Source organism: Desmodus rotundus, chromosome 4 (assembly GCF_022682495.2).
Source record: "Desmodus rotundus isolate HL8 chromosome 4, HLdesRot8A.1, whole genome shotgun sequence".
In the NCBI taxonomy this organism is placed as follows: Eukaryota; Metazoa; Chordata; class Mammalia; order Chiroptera; family Phyllostomidae; genus Desmodus; species Desmodus rotundus.
In genome coordinates, this window is record NC_071390.1 from 93,531,592 (window position 1) to 93,545,409 (window position 13,818).

The 13,818-nt window shown below is 35.8% G+C and overlaps 1 protein-coding gene across 1 annotated transcript in view; it reads left to right on the forward strand.

Annotated features, from left to right (window-relative positions):
* The first annotated feature begins 694 nt into the window (after positions 1 to 694).
* The window catches only part of MTTP (microsomal triglyceride transfer protein), a 44,517-nt gene continuing 31,393 nt past the window's right edge, over positions 695 to 13,818 (forward strand). The window contains exons 1-3 of the mRNA XM_024574898.3: positions 695 to 856; positions 6,395 to 6,582; positions 7,832 to 7,975. Of these exons, the coding sequence (XP_024430666.1) occupies positions 796 to 856; positions 6,395 to 6,582; positions 7,832 to 7,975 (393 nt within the window). The 5' untranslated portion in view covers positions 695 to 795. The remainder of the gene's footprint in view (positions 857 to 6,394; positions 6,583 to 7,831; positions 7,976 to 13,818) is intronic.

A 13,818-nucleotide genomic window follows, 5' to 3' on the forward strand; every position in this document is an offset into this window, starting at 1 on the left:
CATCTGAATCTCTTCCTAGGAATGGGATTCAGAAAGCATGGATCCCAGCTAGTTTGGGGACTTAGACAACTGGCTGGTTTTTGTCATTATGTATAGCTAGAAGTCTACTATGATATGCTCACATATACTCCATTGGCCTGAGAATGTGTTAATAATAAACAATGTTGATCATCTAGGTTTCAGAAATAAAAGTTCCACCTACTCTAACATTATTTTGAAGTGACTGGTGGTGGCACAACTTAAAAAATTTTAATTTAAGCCCTAAAATTCAGAGTGATTTCTTCTAATAGAATGCATTCAAAGATGAGCATACAAGACATAATACAATTCAATTAAGTTAAGCTGCGTTTGAAAATCCTCACTACCCTTCCACATAAAGTAGTAAAATATGAAGACAGGCATTTAATATCATAGGCATGATGATTACTGTTGAGCAGAGAAGTATCACCATCAGTTTTCCTCAAATGTCCCTAAATACTTCTGAATTTATAAGAAGGTAGACTGGTTTAGTTTAGCTCTCCAAAGTGAAAACTTTCTTGATTTTTCCTTATTGAGTAAAAAAATTTTAAAGAGTGAAAGACTGAACACTACAGCTCACCTGTGTTTAATCATTAATAGTGAGCCCTTTGGTGAACTTAGGTTCTGATTTTGGAGTTTGGAATCTGACCTTCCCCCAAAGATAAACATTGTCATTGCAGGTTCTAAGGAGGGACGTTCCCTCACTGCCATCAGAAGGGCCCACTTCTTCGTGGCTCCTTGCTGGATACTGGATGCGTTAGAGGGCGGCTAGTCAATATGATTCTTCTTGCTGTGCTTTTTCTCTGCTTCATTTCCTCATATTCAGCTTCTGTTAAAGGTAAGTTTGCGTTGCCTTTTGCTAAACTTTAATTTTAATCTTGGAGGGGAAAGTGTGTGTGTGTGTGTGTGTGTGTGTGTGTGTGAATAGTGAAAGAGTTTCTAAGTAAACCATCTTAAAACCATGTAAGTATGGAATGTTTGTGAAGGCACAACTAGGTTAGAATAAAAACCAAATGCAAATTCCTCCCTACATTAAGAAAACAGAGGTTCCTTTTTGTTTCATTTCCTCAGTTTAGTGTGCTTCTTGCTTCAATTTCTCATTCATGGTCGATTTTTAAAAGAGAGAAAAAAAGATGCCAGCTATTGTTACCTGCTGCTGTTGGTCACCCACTGAATGCAGCTCCTTCATTTAAATTGTAAAAGGGGATTTTAAAAAAATTTCTTAAATTTCCTTCTAGTTGCTTAGCAATGTGACATTAAGAAGAATTAGACCCAATGAAAAAGCATTTGATTTGCCAAGGAATTATGAATGAAATGGTAAAACACTTGTTTAATTTCATTATTCTTTAGAAATGATAGAATTATCACAGTTGGTGAGTGACAGAAAATAAAACTACATAGGTTTAAGAATGAAGATTTATTATCTTTAGAAACATATTGTTGCTAGTTATTGTTTCTTCTTTAGGATAAAATTGATTTTTAAAAACACCTATGAATTGAGGCCTTTGAGAGAAAAACATTTTATGAGTAGTGGTTTCAAAAAGATGTGTGAAATGTATTGATGTGGAATCTTGTTTTAAATCAGGTAGTTTGTATGCTCTGTGGGTTTCTAAATGTTGCACCTGTAAAATGATCACTTTTTTAGAGTCCCTTAAGAGGGAGCACTATCAAAGCTAAATGATCTAACATATAACTTAGAATGATGAAGTTCTGTTTATTAACTGTGTATTCTAAGTACTTGATAAAACAGTGTATTTGTAAACTTTTAAAACCCTTTTGGGATAATTGTGGCTTTTGATGATAAAATGAGGGTTTTCTCAAGATTTTTTGCATGGAAAATTTCCACATGAGAAAACAATCTTTCTTATTGGAACAATAAATGGAGGATTACATTTAAATTATTTTACATAGGCAAATGGCACTTTATGTTCTTGAACTAAATATAATATTTTTCACTGGTTTTTAAAATGTTTGGTATTTAAAGATACAGTCCCTACTTGGATGAAAAAAAATTCTGAGAAAAAAGTAAAGGTTTGTAAATTATATCTGACTGAGAATTATTAGATAGAGATCTTACTATTTTATTAATCTGTCAAATAAACTTGTGTTTTTGAAATATTAGTGATTTTTACAACATGATATCGAACCTAATACCATGATTATTCTGAGGAAAATAATTGAGATATAGTAGTTGTGGGTTTTCCCCACCCTATAAATAATAAAATTGCATAATTTTATATTTTCAAATACATACACTTATAAAGATTTAAAATACACACAGGCAACAATAACACACAGGTTTAGAAGGTGACAGACAGCTACAGTTTGCTGTGTTCAATTTCAGTGGTAAATCCAGATTTTTAGAACCCGAAGACTATGCAAGGGCCATTAAGGGCCATCTTTGAGGAAAAATTACAAAAACATCTTACTTTTCAGTAACAAATGTTACTGAAAAAAGATACTAGGGTCCCCTTCGAAGATCTTGAAATGAACTTAGGCAAGTGAGGGCCCCAAAGCTTAATGTTATTAGATTTATGCTATCAGCTGCTTATGCCAAATATCATAAATAAAAAATTCAGGACTTTCTCTCTCTACATAGATGGATAAACTTTTGTATGATAGTACCATGATTTAATAATAAGTGTCTTGCTATCCATAATGATTGACATTTAACAAGCAAACTACTTGTGAAGAATTTACTTTGAAATCAGGACATTATAAATTTTGGGGATTCCATGCATCACCTCAAAACTCATCTCAAATTTAAGTGTCTATGCAACTGTATAGCAAATTGCCAGATTTGGGTGGGTTTTGATTGGACTGGGAAGAGAATGGAGGAAGGGATTCAGATTAATATGAAAGAGAGTCTATTTAGAAGAGATATGCTAAGTGTGAACATTCTGAAAACTCAAGTTTTTCTGAATCATACTTTGTAATGGTGGATCTATTCTCAGCATTGTCTTTACTGTCTATTGGTTTTCTTTATAGTGCTTTTACTTCTGATAACCCGCACATAAACTTTCTATTTAATTTCATCACCTCTGAACCTGAGCTGTTTCTTCACTTCCAGTCTTCTTCTCTTTCCCCAGTCATACTTATACTTTTTAATTCATTCATATTAACCATCTTTCATTTTTCTCACCTTATCCTTCATCCTACTCTTTACTTCCAGCTTTATTGGTAGTTTTCGGATGGAATCCTAAATCCCATACCCTGTCATCCTTATCACTATTGCATGTCTCTTCAAACCCCACCTTTGATTTAGCTTTACTTTGCCTTCTTGCTTAAGACAATTAACTGTGCTATTGTATTCATCTAAGTTTGATAAATGAGTATTTTAAGATCTTTCCTAAAAGGTTTGAAACTAAAGTTTGTTGCCTTTAAGTCAATGAAAAAATCTAGATATGCTTGGGGCACATTGAAGAAGTACTGACTCTTTCTCTTGTGGTTTTATTTAACATCAGCTTCAGAATATGCTATTCTGCATACACTAGAGAAATTATGAATTTACTTCCTTAAAGCAAATTATGTTAACAATATAAAAAGAACATGCTCCATTGCTCAGTGTTGCCAGATCTCTGAAAACTAAAGAGAGAAATATTTATCAAAGCGTTAAGGATAACACAGACGACACGACAACACAATCCACTTATGTGAATCATTTTAGGCTTTATCTTCTCTTGAAAGAGGTAGGAAAAAGTTCTAGGAGAACAAGGCTTATTGTGTTCTGTGCTTTACCACTTCTAAGTCATAGTGAAAAACGGATCTATCATGTGTTTCCCCTTTCACATTATATTGGCCAATAAAGTAAAAGCAAGAAAAAATGGTCAACATGATAATTTGGAAAGATTCAGAATTTAAGGGAGGCTACCTTTCTACAAACTCTTCAATAGTTACTTTAATCAGAAAACACCTTCATGTAGTCTACGAAACTTGGAACTCAGTAAATTTGAATGTCAAATTTGGCATTATACTTGTTGAGTTGAGTGCAGAGTCAGCTTTTCTCATGTCATATAATGCTTATCTTTTAGAATTACTGTGAGGATTAGATAGGAAAACATGTACTTCCTTTATACTTTATGCAGAATTTGATAGATGTCATTAAAACAAGGCCTTTCTGGCCAAAATATCTTTCCCGGCCTGAAAGCCAATGTTTGAACTTGCAGCACTGTCCCCACTTAAAATGTAGAAGAGTGGCAGTAAGGGAGGCTAGAGGGCCTTGCAGACTTCATATACTTCAAGGTCTTTCCTGACCTTTTCCGTTATCTGTATGTTTTACCTGAGGTTTTACCTGACTTGTTGCTTGGACACAGTCTATGTCAACGAGTATAAACTTGGATACCCACTTCTACACTTCCTTCTCCTGGCTTTTCCAGATTCCTAGTTCTTGCTTCCTTATCTTCTTTCTGTGAAGGTTTGTCAGATCATAGAACTTTTCCACACATCTACTCAGAGTCTAATTCTAAGTCTATGCAAAGGCCCCCCAGAACTCATTGCAGCCCATCAGCACCTATTTGACCTCACCTCCTTCTGCTGTCTTTCCTTTACTCAATTCCAGCCTCACTGATCTCTCTGCTGTTCTTCCATCACACCTGCATGAACTCTCCTTAGGGCTTTTGAACTTGCTATTCTCTCTGTGGGGAGGATGGAGTGATAGGGGTGTGGGGATGCCCGTATCACAGGTATCCATGTGGTTAGTCTAAAGCCTTTGCCTGGAATATTATTACCTTCTCACAAAAGTCTTTTTCTCACTCTCTCCATTCCCTTTTCTGTTTCATTTTTCTTCATATACTTTTGAGTATATAAGCTCATTGTCCATCTCCTCCCCATAAACTCCACAAAGGTTGACATTGTGTCTGCTTGTTAACTGGTATAGAACCAGAGCCTGGAAAGGTGCCCACCACCCAGCAGGTGCTCAGTATATCCTTGTTGAATGAATGAATGAACGAACTAGTTCACTCCCCAGGAATAGAAAAGTGTTCTACCTAAAGGTTTAGTGTGCAGAGTGTAGGTAAGAGCATGACCTCTAAAGCCAGCCAGCCTGGGCTCACGTCCTGACTTTACCACTAACTATCTGGATGATCTTGGATAAAGTGTATAATCTCTGTGCCCCTTGGTTTCCTTATCTATGAAATGAGATTAATAATGGTACCTACCCCATTAGGCTTTTGTGAGGATTAAATGTTAATGCATATAAAGCACTTAGTTTATTAGAGACTGTATTTTGACCATTTTTTCCTCTGGGTAGTAGGTGCTGTAGTAGGCGATAGAGACAGTAGATGGTATAGACTCTTCAGAGGTTTTTTAAATTTTGTTTTCACTCTGCAAAGTAATTTTACTTTTTCCTCAGCTGCCTCACTTCTGGCCTACTCATCTCACCCTCCTATCCTGTTGCTTTCCTCATATGCATATTTCCCGAGGGGGAACGGAGTTGTGGTTGCCTATTGTAGTTAACTAAGGAATGCAACCTCGTTAGCACTAAGAAAAAATGTACACTGACATTTTTTTTGACTACCTCCTGAGACCTGTAGATAGAAATATGCAAAAAATGTTTGTAGAACTATAAACTTCAAATCGTCTCTAAGAAAGACTGGATCCTACTCCTATACATTTCTTTGGGTAAATTAAACTGAACTGAAAAGTATGGGATGTCTTCCAGCTATTATATCAATAATTTTTGGCTCATAATACTGACTTGTGTACTATTTGATATTAAATTGCCTCTGTCAAATTAAAACCTGTGCTAGGATTTTATGTAGTAAAATATCATTTTATTCAGAAACACCTAATTTAAACTTATATATGTGTAACCTTGAAATGTACCTTTGTACTAAAGGTTTACTAATGAAATTAACAGAGTGAATTGCATTGGAGCGATCGTCTTTAAATATTCAAACTATCCAATTTAAGAAACTGCCTTCTGACCCCTAAAATCACTTTGGCAATGATTCATTGCATTTAATTATAAATGGTTTTCATTCATTTTATTAAAAAATCCCAGGGCTGAGCCTCTACTTGAAATCATATTTATTCTGCCTTAATAAAGCTGGGGCAGTGGGAGAAGAAATCATATTCATATAACTTAAAGCAATACAATGACATTTCTTCAACAACATTCTGTAGTTCAACTAGGGCAATATTTAGATTATTGACTAGGAATACAAACTAATGTTTATAAAACAGAAGCTTATTTGTTTAATATTTTCGTTGGTGTTCAAGCCAATGATTTTAGCACATGGAGAAGTAGAACCATCTTTCATTTAGCAAATATTCATTAAGGTCCCACTGGGCACCACTTTGCGAGATGCTAGCCCAGTCCCTGGCCTGGTGGGTAACTTATAACTAACATTTGACTTGTGTCACTCTCTTTATGCAGGTCATACAACTGGTCTCTCTTTAAATAATGACCGACTGTACAAACTCACATACTCCACTGAAGTTTTTATTAATCAGGGCAAAGGAAAAGTCCAAGACAGTGTGGGTTACCGAATTTCATCCAATGTGGATGTCATCTTACTGTGGAGGAATCCTCATGGTGATGATGACCAGCTGATCCAAATCACGGTGGGCATTTTCTGCGCGAGAGGTGCAGACATCAGATGTCAGCAGAGTCTTTGAGAAGTGTACAATTTGATCGCACTTGTTTTGTGTTCTTGGTGGTATAACCATTTAGTTTGTTTTCTATCACTAAAACACATACATGTACAGGGTTGAAGTTTTAGCTAATCAAAAGTGATTTGAATCTTTCCAAATTGTTGAAGTAGGCAAAAGAAGGCATATGCTGGTGAGTAATTGGAGTATGGTGTCCAGTTTGGTGTGTCATAAAAATAGACACATTAAACTAGAATCCATTTGAAATGTTCTGGGAGTCAGGGATCTAGAATCCATGTCATTTGAAAAACAATTAAGACTACTATAACTGAAGAGATAAATTGGGCCTCCCAATTTTCCCGAGTTCCTTGATATAACAGGTGGATTTAGCAGTGAAGGAGTAAACCTATTCTGTATTCTAAGGAACAAAACAAGTGCTCCTTTGCCTGGCAGTGTTGGTCAGTTATAATGCTGTAGATTTGTGGGTTGAGAAAGGAGTGCAAGTTAGATAGTCTCTGGGATTTGTCCCAGTTTTAATATACGGTGATTCTGTATTTACCTTTCAAGGACCTGAAGGCAATAGATTTCTTTAGTAAAGTCAGTTAATCTTTCACATATTAATGTGAAACGGGTACAGAAAACCAAAATTTGCTTCATCGTAACTGATAAGTAGTTGCTGTTATACTTTATAATGAGCTGTCATTGCAATATGTTTGTGAAGTGATCTTTGCTTTTTTGGATATCTCTAAGCTGTTGTGTCTTCCAAGTTGAATCAAAACTTCATCATTCAGCTGTTTGAGTCATTTCTCAATACAACAGTATTCTGCTGAAAATATGTGCCTCTTGTTCAGTAATTATACTTTTCATCTTTAATTTTGTGTATACAAGGGGGGGGGCGGTGAGGCTCCTTCTAAACAAATGGTACAGAAAGTGAAGAGTTTGGTCAGAGAGCACAAGTTCAAAATGAATGAGTGACATAAAAGAGCCATTTTCTAGTCATAATTATTATAACCTTGAAGTCACAAATTCCTTTAAGTATCGATATTTTTACCTAATTCAAAACCTAATTGTTGACATTAATGGCTAGGGCCTCTGAACCATGAATTCAAAAAACAGCAGAAGAAATTATGGCCAACTCTGTTTATTACCATTTTATTGTCTAAGAGATCTGATGAAAACAGATATAGAAATTTTTCTAATAGGTCTCTTTCCATGATATCAGATAAAAGATGTAAATGTTGAAAACGTCAATCAGAAGAGGAGAGAGAAGAGCATTTTTAAAGGAAAAAATCCATCCAAAATCATAAGAAAAGAAAACTTGGAAGCTTTGCAAAGACCTGTGCTCCTTCATCTAATCCACGGAAAGGTAAAAGTGATTTGGGGTTGAGGGGTCTCACATCTTTTTCTCCAACTTCATGTTTTTCTTCCCTTTACTAGACATTATTCTGAGGTGATCGTGGTGTCACTACATTTATGGTAAATGAAATTTTTCAAAAACTGATAAATAGGTTGCAAAGTAAATGTTTCAGGAGTAGATCAAAGCACTTAATTCATTTATATTTTCTAGCCATTTGTGTTCCCTATTTTATAGCAATCATTACAGCAAAGTCAAGTACTTGTTTACTGATGAGATTATTAAAAGGTACATTCTTTATTAAATTAAGAAAGATTGGAAGGGTGTTATAACACAAAAGTTCATCACAGATGACTGAATAAATTCAGGAAAATAGACAAATTATGAGAATGAAATGATCTAACTGAAATAAGTGATATTAACTTGTTATAAAAGTATGAATATCTAACAAAAGTACAAAATTGAAGTTTTTGAAAGGATATGGAACTTCTAAATGCTTCTTTTCAAAAAAGGCATTTAGAGATTACTTTAAAACTGTGACTTTGAAAAGCATTTTACACATAAAGTAATGAAGGGACATTCTACTATCTATTTGAAAATTTGCTCAGAAAATTCTGTTACTGTGCATTATTTATGGGTTGGTTCTACTGTATTCAAATGGTCTTAATATGTTTGCGATTGAGAAGCAATTTTGGTCAGTGAACTATTAGGCATTATATATGTGGATTTACGAAAAGTATAGATATTACAATGATATACATAAAAATACATTAATAAAGGTGAAAGCTCATTTTTAGGAACTTAAGTAGAAAATATAAAAAGATCCTTATAGTTAAAACTCTACACATTTCTAAAGTTTCTTTTTAGATTCAAAAGTTTTAGATTCAAAATAAATATCAAAATAAATATTTAAAAATATAAATTTTAGACATGTAATATATTTCTTATCATGGTGTATTTTTTTACATAAAGTACTAAAAAGGAACTCACAAGGATTATTCTGTGGGAACTTCTCCTACAACCAAATATGAATCACCATTTCAAAAATGCTTCTCTTCCTTCTCTACTTGTTAAAATATCGAAAATGCTTCAGGTTTTGCTCAGGGGCCTATCATTTATAAAGCTTACATGCTTCTAGCCAGTTGGGGATAACCGGTCTTCTTTAGAACTCCCCTGGCACTTTGTGACTCACTCAGGGCCCTTATCAGTTTCTTTTGTCATTGGTGTTCATTACTAGGTTATGGGTTTGGGGAGAGAAAATTTCTGCTCTCTGCATGTCAGCCCTCCTTTCACTTCCATGCCCTTCCACTCCACCTTCCCCCAAGTACCCGGCACCACGCCTTACACTGCCTGACTTGCTATTCCAGGAAGACTTACCCAATATTCTCTCAAACTCCTTCCTCTCGAGGACTCATTTCTATGAAAGCACTTATCACAGTGTATTGTAATCCTCTCTTTATTTGCCTGCCATCCACATTCAGAGTAGGCTTCTTGTGGGCAGCAATTATGTTTTTATATATTCAGTGCTTTGCTCATAGTGGGGATGCAATAAATGCTTGTCAGCTAAAGGAATGAACAAGTAAGGTTATAGGAGGCTAAAGTGAGTCTGACTTTAAGAAGGACTTTGCTTATTCTTTGCTCAATAATAGCTGAAAGTCCTGAGCACTCAAAGCTCTGCTGACTGAAGGCGTGCGTGACTATCTGCTTTAGCCTCAGGACAGCCCTGGGAAGCAGGTGCTGCTCTGTCGTTCTCTTGTACTAGGTGAGGAAACCAAAATGAGGACAAGGAAAGAAAGTTGCCCAGGGTCACATAACTAGCAAATGGTGGAACTGAAATTTAAAACGGAGGGTATCATTTTAGTGTTTTCAAGATTTTATTTATTTATATTTTGAGAGAGGCTAAAAGAGATAGAAAGAAACATCAATGTGAGAGAGAAACATGGATCAGTTGCCTCTCCCACACCCCCAACCACGTACCTGGCCTGTGATGGAGGGTCTAATTTTAGAATCTATGCTGGAAACCACTGTGTAATACTCTCTTGCAGATGGAAAGCGTTTGGAAAAATATCACCTCTTTTGTTGACTTGTAGCATCCCTATTTCATTCTTCATCATATCTATTAACTCACTTGATTCTAACATACCACAACTTTGTTAACAACATGAAATACTGTTATGTTCTTATCTGACCTTCCAATGTGGCAGAACACTTGAGGCCATAAAATATTAATTGTGTTTATAGTCTTAATGGCAGCCCATCATTTTATAGCCCCTTGGATAACAGTTGAGTACAAAGTCTTTTGTTACACGCACAAATAGACTCAGTTTCCTCACTGTTCAAAGGCTAAGGTGGTTCTGCCACATCGTTATTTCAGTAACTCCACTGTGCCAGTTCTATAGGAGCTATGACCCGTGATGATTTTCTGTAGCCACAGGTTAAAGTACATTGTGCTATCTTTCAATTATATGATAAAGTACTTACTGGAAAAAAAACCCCTATGACCCAAGAGACTAAGACGCTATGTGTAATTTTCAGCCACATTACTGTCAGAAAGATCATTATCTAAACTCTCCCGTCAGCCTTACTGTGAGAGAATTTGTGAGAGGAAAGATTGAATTGTTGATAGTTTTCTTAAAGAGTCTCAAATTAAATTTTACTCCCTGAAAGTTTGGTGATTTCAAGGATGCTCATTAGTGTGTATTTTTTTGTCTTCCCTGAGCCCCCTGTTTTAAGCTCCTATATTTACATTAGAAAAGAGAGCCGATTAAAATACTTAGATACATATTTATTGCACATCTGTTTTTCATGCACAATCATCTCTCCTATATAAGTATTTGAGACTGACTTTAGTTTTGTCTACAAATCATAAGTGATGTTGAAAACATGATTATTTTCCAGTTAAGTGGATTAACACAGACAAGCAAAAGATGCCTCAAGTTACAGTATGGATTCTTTCTGGTCCTGAAATGCTAATCCAGTGAACTAGATAATCACAGAATTTCCATTTTTAGGTTTTTGCTGTCAGTATTGATTAAATTAACCACATAGCTGCTGAGTCGGCCCTTTATTTTGTGTTGTTCCTAGGCATTGATTTGCTCTCTGAACCTGGCAGTGTGGCTTCTTATACACACCGAGTTTCCAAAATATGTGACATCTTGAAAATCTAATTATTCTTATATTTCTTCACTTGTCTGTCTCCTACTTAGGCTCCATCTTAGATACATACCAAAGAGTTATTAGAAACAATGCCAGCTAAACAGAAAAAATAAAATGACTACTCTCTGTTTTCTAGGATCCTTTAAAAAAAGGTTTGCTGTTTAGCTAGTTAATGGAATTTTACTTTCTCTTATTTTTAAAGAATGTACATAAGAGAATGTATAGAAGCATTTTTTTACCCTAAGAAAAAATATGAATAATCCTTACTGGTTTAAAAGGGAAACTGACCCTCCAAATGTGCCAGGAAGAGGAACCTCATCTGCTTCCCGACAACCCACTCTCTCTATTTTTGGTTTCCTCGGGTTAAAGGATTAGTTTGTCACTAGGTTCTGCCATGGCTGGTCTCCGGAAGTCTGGGGACTGTGAATTTAGATAAGAATCCTGTGCTCTCAGACATTCACAGCTCATTTCAGAACTGAATGAAGAAATCAGTTTTATGGCCAGAATATAATAAAACACTCAGTTCCTGTTGTAAAAGAATAAATTTAAGATTACGGCTGTGATAGCCACTTGGATTGAACTGCAAAGTTCTGACTTAAGTACTATTTTTTTAAATTATCAAAATCCTGCTTAATTCTAACAGTTTCGGCATTTAGCTAATATGGATTACCAGTGCTGACTGTTTGGACCTCGGTGTTCTGCACTAAAAGAACAGAATTTGGGCTTCCAAAGTAGCATTCAGACAAGGAAAAAGAGACTTGACCACTTTTCTAGTTCTAGGAAAATAATAAAAGCTAATAGAAAGAATGAAAAAAATGTTCTTTATGTCTCACTGTTTATATCATTTAGCCTTGTAGGAAAATAAAAGTCTCCACCACTGTTTCATTAGGCACCTGGCAGTCAAGGTCAAATCTTGATACATAGAAGTGGGCTACTAACAAAAGAGTACTTAACCTTGTGCATAGTCCAGAGATTAAGTCTGAGAACTGGGTTTCCTGAAATTTTAGGTCAAACTTTATAAATCATTCAGGCACATTTTGTAACCTGGAAGGAAAATGAGGTTACTGATGATAAGTAAAAGTAGTTTTCACACCTAATGACTGCTTTTGCTTTCTAAAGTACTTAAGATTCAGGCCTAAAAAGTCACGGGCCATACGCATGTGAGCATTGTCAACCAGTGAGCCCTACTTACTATATCTGGGCTCAAGCGATTCAGGTATGAACCTACAACAGTCATGCTACCTGGAGATATGCTCTGAAATATTTGAAAAGGAAGCTACACTGTAATTTTGAAGAAGAAAAAAGACCTGGTTTATAGGTTGAGAAAAAAGACCCAGGTTGAGAATATCAGAAACTCAATCTTGGATCCAAGAAATTGTTAGTGATTTGTTTGAGAATATGCTTCCATAGATTTTCAGATGCTGAAATCACTTATGCCAGCTCCTTTTTAACCCAAACAAACACAATTCCTACATTTACAGGTGTGTCCAGTGTAATGACTAGAGTCGATTATGAGTTGGATAAAGTACCTAGTAAATCTGTCCTTGGGCAGTGTATCTGTAGAAAATAAAAATGGAGGTTTGAGGCACTTGTTTGGATAATTCAGGCAAAATATTCTCTTCTTCTAAGTTATGAGGGAGTTTTCATGTGGCTGAATTGTTCAGATTGATATTAATTGAATTCATTGCATAATTAATGAGCTTTCTGTTTTACTTGAGAAGTCATAGTTGGCTTTCTAGAAAAATAGGAAGGCATTCAGGATATTTCTGGTGGAAGTTCTCAGCTATAATCACCATAGACCTTGGGAATTTTTACAGGGAAGCTTTATCCATCCTCTAGTTCTAAAACCCTGTGAAGTATTTGTAGTTAATACAGGGTGAAAAATGACAGACTGGCTTCCAGAAAATTTTCTTTGTATTTTTAGCTTTGTTTCTTAAACATGAGTTAAACTATCAAAATGGCATGAGACACTGTTATCATTCCTGTGCCTGTAATATCAAGGATGAGACAAGCTAAGATAAGCCATTTACTACTACAGCCAAGTCAGTTGCTCTCCTCATTCCAACCTCTTTTTCCTGTCTTCTAAAAGGAAATTCAGAGAAGTGCCTGGAGCGGGTCCTACAGTGATAGCAATCTCAGCCTAAACTCTTCCAGCCTTCTTATCTGCTTCTACTAAGGGCCACCATAAGTGCTGCCAGAGGGCCAGACAAAGAAAGTCAGCCCTGTGGAATTTTGTCCACTTGCATCATGGCCACGTCTGGGCCCTTATCATAGCCTTTGGTGGCTGTGCTCTCTCAGGAGTCTCAAGAGTGGTGATTGCCATTCTCTTCTAAAAACCTGCTTCTGTGCTGTTATTTTAAACCTTGGTTGGTTTTGTTTCAAACAGAGTTATAGGGAGAAATCATGTTGACATGTTCAAAGAGAATGTTCTTGATTTGCCTTCTTTGGGCAATCCTTGTTTTCACAGAAACACCAGCCTCGATCAGCCCTCCCTTTCCTTCCCTTGTGCTATGCCCATTGTGTCCAGAACCCTCATTATCAGTCTCCTGCAATTTCATATTCTGATGGTCTTGCTTCTGAGAAATTTAAATAGCTCTTTTCACAACAAAAGAAATCCCAGTAACAGATCTCTTTCTCCCGGAATTGAGAGGGTTAAGAATGTGAACTTTTCCTGCCACTTATTTAACCAAATATGATAA